This window comes from Balaenoptera physalus (assembly GCF_965194825.1).
Source record: "Balaenoptera physalus genome assembly, chromosome: 15".
NCBI lineage: Eukaryota > Metazoa > Chordata > Mammalia > Artiodactyla > Balaenopteridae > Balaenoptera > Balaenoptera physalus.
Window position 1 is genome coordinate 56,887,981 of NC_138894.1, and position 13,031 is coordinate 56,901,011.

The following is a 13,031-nucleotide window of genomic DNA, read 5'->3' on the forward strand; positions in this document are numbered from 1 at the left end:
GTACCAACAGCAATCCAGTTTGGTTTCAGGTGAAAAAGAAATCACAGAGATGATAGATGGGTAGACTGATTGATCTATATATCAATGGATCAATCAATAGATAGATAGATGATCACATTTCATTAAGGGCTCAGATGAGAGCTCTAGTGACTTAGGAAATTTCTGAATGTCATGATATCAAATGTGAATCTATCCCAAGTTATTGATCAAGATACAAGCTCAGAAGTTACTCTCAAGTATTTGATGGAGAATGTACCAACAGCTCACATTCTCCACAGAGGCCATGATGTCAAATGAAAATAGTGTTTTCAGGAATTATTTAATGACCTATCGAATTGGCAAAGGCCCTGAGGTACAACCACAGACCTTTTAAAAGGGGTTACTTAAACTGCCAGTGGTGCCTAACCTGAAAGTCATTATTGTTTTTAGAATTTGTAAACATATAAAAAGTAAAGTAAAAAAGTAATTACCTATTTTTGTGCTGCAGAGTGAAAGGGCAGAAGCCACAGGAAATAATGGCTGTGGTGTGCAGGACTGACAATACTGCTGAAAACAAGTTGAGTATGCAGGAGATAAGCGGTTCTTTGTAATCAACTTCCCGGATCCTATAAAAAAATAATATCAATGTTATGTCAATATATATGATGGGTCCCAATAATGAAACTACATATATTAGACAAAGAGGAGCGTTAATAATCACCAGTCTTGGGCCTCAACTTATTTACCAGCAATCTATATTAAATGGTTCCACTGGAAAGCTTCTTAAATGATAACAACAGGGTGCAGCATCCCCAAGGATGGGAGAAGTTTTTACAACTCTAAGTTGGTTGATATATTCATGTAATTATCAAATATTGGTGACTGTGCATTTGATGTATAGTATATGACAATGTGAGCATATTCTTTCTTTTTTATTTAGGCAGTTCTGAGAACAACCCATAAACAGCTTCCCCCAAGTCTCCTCTTTATTATCATCCATCATGCTTAGCTACTTTAATTTGACATTAGCTGCATCTTGATGCCAAGGAGTGCATGGATAATTCCACACTGACATTGCTAATTTCTAGAATGTAACCACAATGTTTGACATGATGCAGTTAGGCAGTAATCAAAAGCATGTTTTCTGTGCTCCCTCATAAAACCTCAGTGGATATAGGGTTTTTTTCCTTAAATTTGTATGTGATTATTTTTAGCCCATCAAAGGTGGGAAAAGATAAGTGAATTCTCTAAAAAAAACAAACAAAAGCACTCAAGTTAGACAAATTTGGCAACACTCTCATTCATCAACAGGTATGAAGTGCCTATATGTGCCAGCAACTGGGTTTTCCATATTCAGTTCAATTTATAAGAACTGCATACCTGATCCACTACAGACACTGTAAATATTATCTAAAATAAACCTGCTCAAAATTCAACTAACCCCACATCCCTTGCTTATTCTCTCCTTCTCTCTCTCAATATAAAAGACAGAATGATGGAATAGTCAGAAGAAACGCAGACCTTTAGATCATTTCTGGCTTATAGTGGAAAAAACAATGGCTTAGGGACTGTATAGCCTGACACTCGCCAGGTGCATGATCTCTGACAAGTCACTTAACTTATCTAATAATAACAAAACAATACCCTGCTTAGTAATTCACAGGCTGCTTTGAGACTCATATATGATAACATGTGAATATGCTTTGAAAGCTATCAAATGCTTAATAAATGTTGAATATCCTTATTTGGAAAAGTATTACAGTGAATATCAAGTTTGTATAAATGTGTTTGTATATGTCACAGATGGTTATAAATAAATATGTATAGCATATATATAATACAAATATGGCAATTTCCAGTTTCTTTTACTCAAAGGGATTTTAACATTCTTAAATTTCTACCAATTTGAGGTTTTCAATAAATACAGAGTTGTGATGAATCATGTTTCTATTTAATTGAAGGTTAATAGGTAATTCCTCTGTATTATTATAATAATCTTATATAGTACCCAGTAGTATGTAAGTATTATCAATAAGTTGTATGAATCCTCTTTTCTTTCTCTAAATTAATAGAGTAAAATAGATGTGTATCTGCATTAAGGAATTCACAATGTGAGTAGAGAAAATGGGAGTATATGAAAACTGTTCATTGTATTAAAGTGTGTGTGCTGAAGGCCAATATTTCTGCAGAAATTCAGGAAAGGAATCATTCAATACGGGTGGGAGTAACTGAGAAATCTTCATTAAGAAGATGTTAGGAGTTGGGGTTTAACGCACAGAGTGCAGGGACAGAGCAGTTTAAGGAAAACGAGAAGACTCTGAAAGGTCGGTGTAAAAGTGTTATGACTGATGTTTTGAAAGAAGAAAGGATCAAACCAAGTTCCCATAAGATTTAATAGGGACAGGGGACTAAGAGGTAAAACCCATTATGTGTAAAATAAGTAAGCTATAAGGACATATTGTACAGCATAGGAATATAGCCAATATTTTACAGTAACTGTAAATAGAGTATAACATTTAAAAATTGAGTCACTATGTTGTACACATGAAACATATAATAAGTCAGTCAACTATACCTCAAAATTAAAAAAATAGATTTAATAGAGGCAGTACTACCCAACTACTGGTTTTCCTTCCCACTGGCCTCTTTGCTTTTAGTCAAACTCACAAAATATACTCCACTTCAGGGCTCTTGACATTTTTCTTCAGCTTGGAAAATTTTTCTACTAGTTATTTCCATGCCTTTCTTATTATGTTCACACCTTGGCACTTTATCTAAGAGGCCTTCTCTGACAACCCTATCTAAAATTAGCACCACCCACAGCATTAATCACCATGTGATATTATAACATACTCCTATTTGTCCTATTTCTCAATCAGCATATGAACTCTAATGACAGCAGACAATTGGCCTGCTTAATTTACTGTGATGAGAGGGAAGCTTGGAGATGGTAGACAGCAGACAGGTGGAAATGTGGAACTGAGAGTTGGGAATGAAGCCAGGACTAGGATGTAAGTAAAGAAGTCATTTGCATAGGAGAAAGTAGTGAAACTGAAAGGTAAGGTATCTGAAAGAATTATAGGTTGTTGAGAGCCATTCCAACTTTCTGAACCTTCATTCATTCCATGAGGGATTGAATAGTTATTTGATGATAAATAGTCCTAAAGGTTCTTGGAGTCATCATTCTGAACATCAATGCCAATCATCAATGCTCTAGGTAAAATAAGTACAGGAGAATGAGTTTAGTATGTACTGAGCCCAGGATATAGTAAGTTGCTGTTGTTCACCAAATACTAAACAAGGGGAGAACAGCCAAGATGGGAGACTAGAAAGACCCTGAGCTCACCTCCTCTCAGAAGCACAACAAAATCACAGCTACCTGCAGAACAACCACCGATGAAACAGATGGAACCTACAAGAAAAGACCTTCTACAACTAAAGACATAAAGAAGAAAAGAGGGGTGGTCCTGCAGTATAAGAGTGAAGAGACTTCACTCTTAAAGAGCACACAAAAAATCTCACATGCACTGGGACCCAGGGCAAAAGCAGTAATTGGATAGGAGCCTGGGCCACACCTACCTGCTGGTCTTGGAGGGTGTCCTGGAAAGGTGGGGGGTGGCTGCGGCTCACCATGGGGACGTAGACACTGGTGGCAGCAATATTTGGAAACATTTTACTCCATGAACACTGCTGCTGGTGGCTGCCATCTTGACTCATTAGCTCCAAGACCTGGCCACACCCAACAGCCTGTAGGCACTAGTGCTGGGATGTCTCAGGCCAAACAACTAACTGGTCAGGGACAGAGCCCCACGCATCAGCAGACAAGCTGCCTAAAGACTTCCTCAACCCACAGCCACATCTAGACAGCCTCTAAGATGGCCCGGCCCAGCTACACCAACCAGTGGGTGGATACCAGCCCTTCCCTCCAGGTAGCCTTCACAAGCCTCTAGACCAGCCTCACCCACCAGGGGGCAAACACTGGATGCAAGAAACTACAATCTGCAGCCTGTGGACCTAGCCCACCACAGCAGCTAGACCCTACCCTGGGGCCAGCTGGGCACTGGCCTTATCCACTAGCAGGCCAACGCAAGCTTCAGGATACACCGGACCCCATACCCAACTGTGGCAGGAACCATACCCCCCCCCCCAAAAAAAAAAACATGTGAAAGAAGCTCCAGAATCCCTGGACTCCAGGAACCAGCTCTGCCTGCCAGTAATCGGGCACTAACCTCAGTACCTGGCTTCACCTGACAGTGGGCAAGCAACAGCCCTGGAGTCTTCAGGACCCTGACTCTGCCCACTAGTGAGCCAGCACTAGCCCCAGGGCCCCCTAGGGTTCCACAGCCAGTCACCTAGTGACCAGGTCCCATTAAACGGCAGCCAGCAGCATCCACACAAGGCAGGGCCTGGCAACCAACTGGGCTAGGGACCAACCAAGCCTACCAGACTGCCTACATAGCCCGCCAAAAAAGAAGAACAAACACAGCCCTCTTAGGGGGTACCCCTAGAGTATAGAGATTGGGTGACAAGAGGGGAGTGTGCTACTGGGACAAACAGGACATCGCCTACAGAAGGCCATTTCCCCAAGGTTGAAAATCATAACTAACCTACCACATACATAAAAATACAAATAGCAACTTCAACAAAATTAGATGGCAGAGGATTATGTTCCAGATGAAGGAACAAAAGAAAACCTCAGAAGAAGAAATAGTGAAGTGGAGATAGGTAATCTACCTGAGAAAGAGTTCAGAGTAATAATCATAAAGATAATCAAAGAACTAAGAAGAAGAATAGACGCACAGAGCAAAAAGTGAAAAGTTTTTAACAAAGAGCTGGAAAATATGAAGAACACTCAGAGATGAAGAATACAATAATTGAAGTGAAAAAAGGAATCAATAGTAGACTAAATGACACAGAGGAACGGATCAGTGAGCTGAAAGAGTAGTGGAAATCACTGCCACTGAACAAAAAGAATGAAAAGAAATGATGACAGATTAAGAGAAGTCTGGGACAACATCGAGTGCACTAATAGTCACATTACAGGGGTTGCAGAAGAATAGAGAGAGAAATGGCCTGAGAACATAGCTGAAAACATAATAGCTGAAAACTTTCCTAACCTGGGAAAGGAAACAGTCCCCCAAGTCTGGGAAGCCCAGAAAGTCCTATACAGGATTAATCCAAACAGGAACACACCAAGACATATTATAATTAAAATGACAAAAACTAAATATAAAGAGAGAATATTAAAAGCAGCAAGGGAAAAGCAACAAATAACATACAAGAGAACTCCTACAAGGCTATCAGCTGATTTTTCAGCAGAAACTCTTCAGGTCAGAAGGGAGTGGTATGATATATTTAAAATGATGAAAGGGAAAAACCTACAACCAAGAATAATATACCCAGCAAGGCTCTTATTCAGATTTGATGGAGAAATCAAAAGCTTTACAGACAAGAAAAAAGCTGAAATAGTTCAGCACCACCAAACCAGCTTTACAGCAATTGTTAAAGACACTTCTCTAGGTGAAAAAGAAAAGGCCACAACTAGAAACAAAAAAAAGATGAAATGAATAAGCTCACTGGTAAAGGCAAACGTACAGTAAAGATAGGAAATCATCCACACACAAAGCTAGTAGGGCGGTTAAAAGACAAAAGCAGTTAAGTCACCCATATCCACAACAAGCCGTTAAGGGACATGACACACAAAAAAATTAGATGTAAAACATGATATCAAAAACAGTAATCATGAGGGAAGGAGAGAATAAACGGAGGCTTTTAAAAATGCATTTGAAATTAAGAGATCAGAAACAAAACAATCATGTATATATATGATCTGCTATACAAAAACCACATGGTAACCATAGATATACACACAAAACAGAAAAAGGCATCCAAACGTAACACTAAAGATAGTCATCAAATTACAAAAGAAAAGAACAAAAGAAGAAAGGGAAAAAACCCTACAAATTTAAAACACATATTGATAATTACCTTAAATGTAACTTGACTAAATGCTTCAATCAAAATACACAGAGTGGCTGAATGGATAAAAAAAAAAATAACCTATATATATGCTGCCTACAAGAGACTCACTTCAGATCTAGAGACACATACAGGCTGAAAGTGAGGGGATGGAAAAAGGTATTCCATGCAAATGGAAACCAAAAGAAAACCAGAGTAGCAATACTTAGACAAAATAGACTTTAAAATAAAGACTGTTACAACAAACAAGATGGATGCTACATAATGATCAAGGGATCAATCCAAGAAGAAGATATAACAATTGTAACTATACATGCCCCCAGCATAGGGGCACCTCAATATATAAGGCAAATGTTAACAGCCATAAAAGGGGAAATCTATAGTAACACAATAATAGTAGGGGAATTTAATACTCCACTTACATCAGTGGACAGATCATCCAGACAGAATATCAATAGGGGAAAACTGGGCTTAAATAACACATCAGACCAAATGAACTTAATTAACATTTGTAGAACATTCCACCTGAAGGCAACAGAATACACATTCTTTTCAAGTGCACATGGAACATTCTCCAGGCTAGAACACATGCTAGGCCACAAAACAAGCCTCAGTAAACTTAAGAAAACTGAAATCTTATCAAGCACCTTTTCCAACCATACTACTGTGAGGCTAAAAAATCAACAAGAAAAAAATTGTAAAAAAACCCAAACACATGGAGGCTAAACAATATGCTACTAAACAACTAAAGGATCACTGAAGAAATTAAAGAGGATACCAAAAAATATATACAGACAAATGAAAGTGAAAACACGAAGATCCAAAACCTGTGGGACACAGCAAAAGCAGTTCTAAGAGGGAAGTTAATAGCAATACAAGCTTACCTCAGAAAACAAGAAAAATCTCAAAGAACCTACCCTTACACCTAAAGCAAATAGAGAAAGAACAAAACCCAAAGTTAGTAGAAGAAATCATAAAGATCATAAAAGAAATAAAATAGAGACTAAAAAAATAGAAAAGAGCAGTAAAACAAAAAGCTAGGTTTTTAAAAAATAACCAAAATTGATAAAATCTTAGCCAGACTCACCAAGTGAAAAGGGAAATGGCCCAAATCAATAAAATCAGAAATGAAAAGGAGACATGACAACTGACACAACAGACTACAAAGGATCATAAGAGACAACTATGAACAACTATATGCCAATAAAATGTACAACCTAGAAGAAATGGACAATTCTTAGAAAGGTACATGCTCCCAAGACTGAACCAGGAAGAAATAGAAAATGTGAAAAGACTAATTACCAGTACAGAAATTGAATCAGTAATTTTAAAACTCCCAACAAACAAAGGTTCAGGACCAAATGGCTTCACAGGTGAATTCTACCAAACATTTAGAGAAGAGTTAATACCTATCCTTCTGAAATTATTGCAAAAAATTGCAGAGGAAGGAACACTTCTGAACTCATTCTATGAGACCAGCATCACTCTGATACCAAAACCAGACAAAGATATCACAAAAAAAGGAAAATTACAGCCAATATTACTGATGAATATAGATGCAGAATTCCTCAATAAAATACTAGCAAACCGAGTCCAACAGTTACATTAAAAGGACTGTACACCATGATCAAGTGGGATTTATTGCAGGGATGCAAGGATTTTTCAATATCCACAAATCAATCAATGTGATACACATTAACAAACTGAAGAATAAAACCATATGATAACCTCAACAAATGCAGGAAAAGGTTTTGAGAAAATTCAAAGCCCAATCATGTTTTAAACTCTCCAGAAAGCAGGCATAGAGGGAACATTATAAAGGCCATACATGACAAACCCATAGCTAACATCATACTCAATGGTGAAAAGCTGAAATCATTTCCTCTAGGATCAGGAACAAGAGAAGGATGTCCACTTTTGCTACTTTTATTCAATATTGTTTTGGAAGTCCTAGCCAAAGCAATCAAAGAAGAAAAAGAAATAAAAGGAATCCAAACTGAAAAGGAAGTAAAACTGTCACTTTTGGCAGATGGCATGATACTATACACAGAAAATCCTAAACACGCTACTAGAAAACTACTAGAGCTCAGCAATGACTTTGGTAGTTTCAGGATACAAAATTAATATACAGAACTCTGCTGCATTTCTATACACTAACAACGAAAGATCAGAAAGAGAAATTGAGGAAACAATCCCATTTACCACTGCAACAAAAAGAGTAAAATACCTAGGAATAAACCTACCTAAGGAAGCAAAAGACCTGTACTCTGAAAACTATGACACTTATGAAAGAAACTGAAGGTGACACAAAAAAATGGAAAGATATATTGTGTTCTTGGATTGGAAGAATCAATAGTGTTAAAATGACCATACTACCCAAGGCAATATACAGATTCAATGAAATCCCTATCAAAATACCAATGACATTTTTCATATAACTAGAACAAATAATTTTAAAATTTGTATGGATGGGGCTTCCCTGGTGGCGCAGTGGTTGAGAATCTGCCTGCCAATGCAGGAGACACGGGTTCGTGCCCTGGTCACAGCATTGTAAATCAACTATACTCCAATAAAATTAAAATAGAAAAAAAATTTTGCCTTCTCAATTTCCTCATAAACATACTTGCTGCCACTTCTTACACTTAAGAACTGAGAGTAATTCTTAACTAGCTTTTCACATCTCAGCTGCAGAGTATTTTCTGCGCTCTGAGATTTTACTGCTGCTGGGGGAGAACAAATACCAGTTACTTTAAAACAAAGAGTAAAAGACAGGACAACCGTCACCAGATGCATTAGGTTTCAAGATTACACAAGTTTGAAGTTCAAATATTTAGTTTATAAAAATGAAACCATTTATTAACATAAAAGCATAATTAAAATACCTAGGTTTCTGAATCTAAATTACCAGTTGGAACAAAATTTATAAAAATAATACATCTCGGGCTTCCCTGGTGGCACAGTGGTTGAGAATCTGCCTGCCAATGCAGGGGACACGGGTTCGAGCCCTGGTCTGGGAAGATCCCACATGCCGCGGAGCGACTAGGCCCGTGAGGCACAATTACTGAGCCTGCGCGTCTGGAGCCTGTGCTCCGCAACAAGAGAGGCCGCGACATTGAGAGGCCCGCGCACCACGATAAAGAGTGGCCCCCGCTTGCCGCAACTGGAGAAAGCCCTCGAACAGAAACGAAGACCCAACACAGCCATAAATAAATAAATAAATAAATAAATAAATAAATAAATAAATAAAATATTTTTTTTAAAAAAATTTGTATGGAAACACAAGAGACCTAAGAGCCAAAAAAACCTTGAAAAAGAAGAACAGAACTGGAAGAATCATGCTCCCTGCCTTCAGACTATACTACAAAGCTACAGTCATCAAAACAGTATGGTACTGGCACAAAAAAAGACACAGAGATCAACAGAACACAATAGAGAGCCCAGAAATAAACCCACGCACTTATGGTCAATTAATCTACAACAAAGGAGGCAAGAATATGCAATAGAGAAAGAACAGTTTTTTTCAATAAGTCATGCTGGGAAGACTGGAAAGCTGCATGTAAAAGAATAGAATTAGAACATTTTCTAACAGTATATGCAAAAATAAACTCAAATGGATTAAAGACCTAAATGCAAGACTAGATACTATAAAACTCCTAGAGGAAAACCCAAGCAGAACACTCTTTGACATAAATCGCAGCAGTATTTTTTTGGAGCTGTCTCCTAAGGCAAAGGAAACAAAAGCAAAAACAAATGGGACCTAATTAAACTTAAAAGCTTTTTCACAGCAAAGCAAACCATCACCAAAATGAAAAGACAAACTACTGAGTGAGAAAAAAAATTTGCAAATGATATTACCAATAAGGGATCTAACATATATAAACAGGTTGTACAACTCAACATCAAAAAAAAATAAACACAATTAAAAAATGGGCAGAAGAACTGAATAGACATTTTTCCAAAGAGGAAATGAAGATGGCCAACAGGCACATGAAAAGATGCTCACCACTGCTAATCATCAGAGAATTGCAAATCAAAACCAAAATGAGATATCACCTCACACCTGTCAGAATGGCTACCATCCAAAAGAACACAAATAACAAATATTGGCAAGGATACAGAGAAAAGGGAACCCTCCTACATTGTTGATAGGAATGTAAGTTGGTGAACCCACTGTGGAAGTCAGTATGGAGGTTTCTCAAAAAACTAAAAATAGAACTGCCATATGACCAGCAATTCCACTTCTCCATATATACCTTAAAAAAACAAAAGCACTAATTTGAAAAGATACATGCACCCCAATGTTCATAGCAGCATTTTTACAATTACCAAGATATGGAAGCAACTTAAGTGCCCATCAACAGATGAAAGGTTAAAGAAGATGTGATACACATACACACACACACACACACAATGGAATGCAATACTACTCACCCATAAAAAAGAATGAAATTTTTGCATCTGCAGCAACATGAATGGAATCGGAGGGCATTATGCTAAGTGAAATAAGCCAGACAGAGACAGACAAGTACTTTATGATATCACGTATGTGCAATCTAAATACAACAAACTAGTGAATATAACTAAAAAAAAAAGGTGACTCACAGATATATAGAACTAGTGGTTACCAGTGAAGGGGGGAGGGGCAAATAGGGATGGGAGAGTGGGAGGTACAAAGTATGGTGTAAGATAGGCTCAAGGATATATTGTACAACACAGGGTATATAGTCAATATTTTGTAATAACTGTAAAGAGAAAGTATCCTTTAAAAATTGAATAAAATTTAACAAAAAAACCCCTAAATAGCATGTTTATATTCACATGATTTGCCTTTTTTCTTAAAAGTATGATTTTAAAAAGTCTAGGGGCTTCCCTGATGGCGCAGTGGTTAAGAATCCACCTGCCAATGCAGGAGACGTGGGTTCGAGCCCTGGTCGGGGAGGATCCCACATGCCACGGAGCAACTGAGCCCGTGCGCCACAACTACTGAGCCTGTGCTCTGGAGCCCGCGGGCCACAACTACTGAGCCCGCGCGCCACAACTACTGACCGCAACTAGAGAAAGCCCGTGCGCAGCAGGTAAGACCCAATGCAGCCAATACATACATATATATATACATAAATAAATAAAATTAAAAAAAAAAAAAGTCTAGGTATTTGAGATTGAAAAAAATTCCATTATCTAGTTAAAGTTATGCTATAATTAAGATGAATACAGAAGATATTTTAGATTAAATCCTGAATATTCCTTGGGTTTTATAGAAGCAAAACAGGGTGGACTCTTTGGGCACTAACCATAACAGCCTGAACGTGGAACAATCAGAGAGAGAAAATTTGAACAAAGTAAGTTGTTGGCAGATCACACTTAATAACCTACTATTTAAATGCTTAAAACAGTTAGACTCAACCCTCACCAGGGCCAGTATCCCCTGCCACTCTGCTGTGAGTTTTTGCTGCTTGTCCAGATGTCATTCTTAAACACTTAATCAAATACATATTCCCAAAACCAAGGTACTTGGACCATATGGTTGATGGTTTATCCAGAACTACTAATTTATTTACTTAACTTTTTTTATATGTGTATGGTGGAGGCGGCTGTTACACCGACTGACTAAAAAGGAGAGACAGATGGTAAAGCCAGATGAAATACAAAGGTTAAAATATTCATGACCATGATTCCTCATGAGATTGAACACAAATCCAGACAGGATCTCCTGCTAGATATTCTGAAGTTGGAGACTTTTCACCATTCCTTCTAAAATGATATTTATCAGGTTATCTCCATGTTTTCCTATTCATGATCCTTTCACTCCAATCAGACTGGTTTCCTCACTGCCTGCTAATCATTCCTTATATAGCCCTGCCTTTATATTTTTGCTCATGCCACCAACTTTGTTTGTGATGCCATCCTTAATGTTTTTGCTGATCCAAATCTGACCATCATCCAAGACCAAGACCAGGCTGTCGATCAACTGAATACTTCCTGACCATCCTGGCCTGTTATCAATCTTTCCCTCTTGCAGATACTATAGTGTTCACTGTCTATATGTGCCATTCAGTAATTGTATCATCTCTTTTATAAAGTTAATTTTTTTTATCCCCAGGTTTTCTCTTTGCAAAAAATTGTATGCTTTTGTGCTCTTTTATACCTTCTGGTACCCACTATATGCCTAGTTCTTCATCTTACACACAGCTGGTATTCTACAAATATTTGTTGATTGATGGAAAATATAGGTAGTAGTCTTTTATTTCTAATGAAAACAAATTCATGTTTAAGGGACTGTAATGATTTTTTCTTAAACAAAGCACCATAATGTCAACATTGTTAACCATGGCCCTAGGGGCTGCAGTTTTGTACTGTATTATTTTTCTGTTTAAAAATTAATAATCTTGTACCATAGCCACTGCCTTTTAAAATTTACTGGCATTGATTAGGGTCCACTCTGGACTGTGATGGATAGCTTTGATTTGGGGCTTGGTGTTACAGTAGCAGTTGACGGGAGAAACAAAGTGAAGGTTTGTCAATGGGTCAAAACACTGAGAATATTAATAATACATTAAGATTGTAATTTTCATCTTCAGAACAAAAATGAGGACATTAACAAAGACCATAGGGACCTCAGAACTGATACACATTCATTTAACAAAGAAGGCATTTTCTGAGACGTAGACTTGTACTGCAAGAATTCACAATCAGTGCTCCTGTATATTGGCTCTGAAGTGTATTTAGTATACATACTAAAGTATATTTGTTATACTTACTCCATATAAGTTTCAGGGGAATTTGTCAGACAACTGTTTACCTGCTTTTCTTTGCAGGCCCTTTTTCTCCTAGTCCTATTTCTTGGATCTTTTACTCCAAGCCTTCAGTGCCCTCTGGGGCCAGCACCCTCCCCTTACAAATGACTGAGTTTCCTCTTTTCTCCATACCTAACTCCACACACTAAGTGCAGCCACTCTTTCCAACAGTTGGCAGTTTGATCTTTTCCACATAGGGCTACCTCAGCCAACAGCTATATTCATAGACTATATGATGCAAAATACAATTGTATTTATTTTCCATAATCCAAAGGCTAC

General features: G+C 37.7%; 1 protein-coding gene across 1 annotated transcript in view; it reads right to left on the bottom strand.

Moving 5' to 3' along the window:
• LOC309644244 (uncharacterized protein) overlaps positions 1–13,031 on the bottom strand; it is a 766,088-nt gene that overhangs the window by 59,548 nt on the left and 693,509 nt on the right. The window contains exon 6 of the mRNA XM_082427907.1: positions 471–605. Within this exon, the coding sequence (XP_082284033.1) occupies positions 471–605 (135 nt within the window). The remainder of the gene's footprint in view (positions 1–470; positions 606–13,031) is intronic.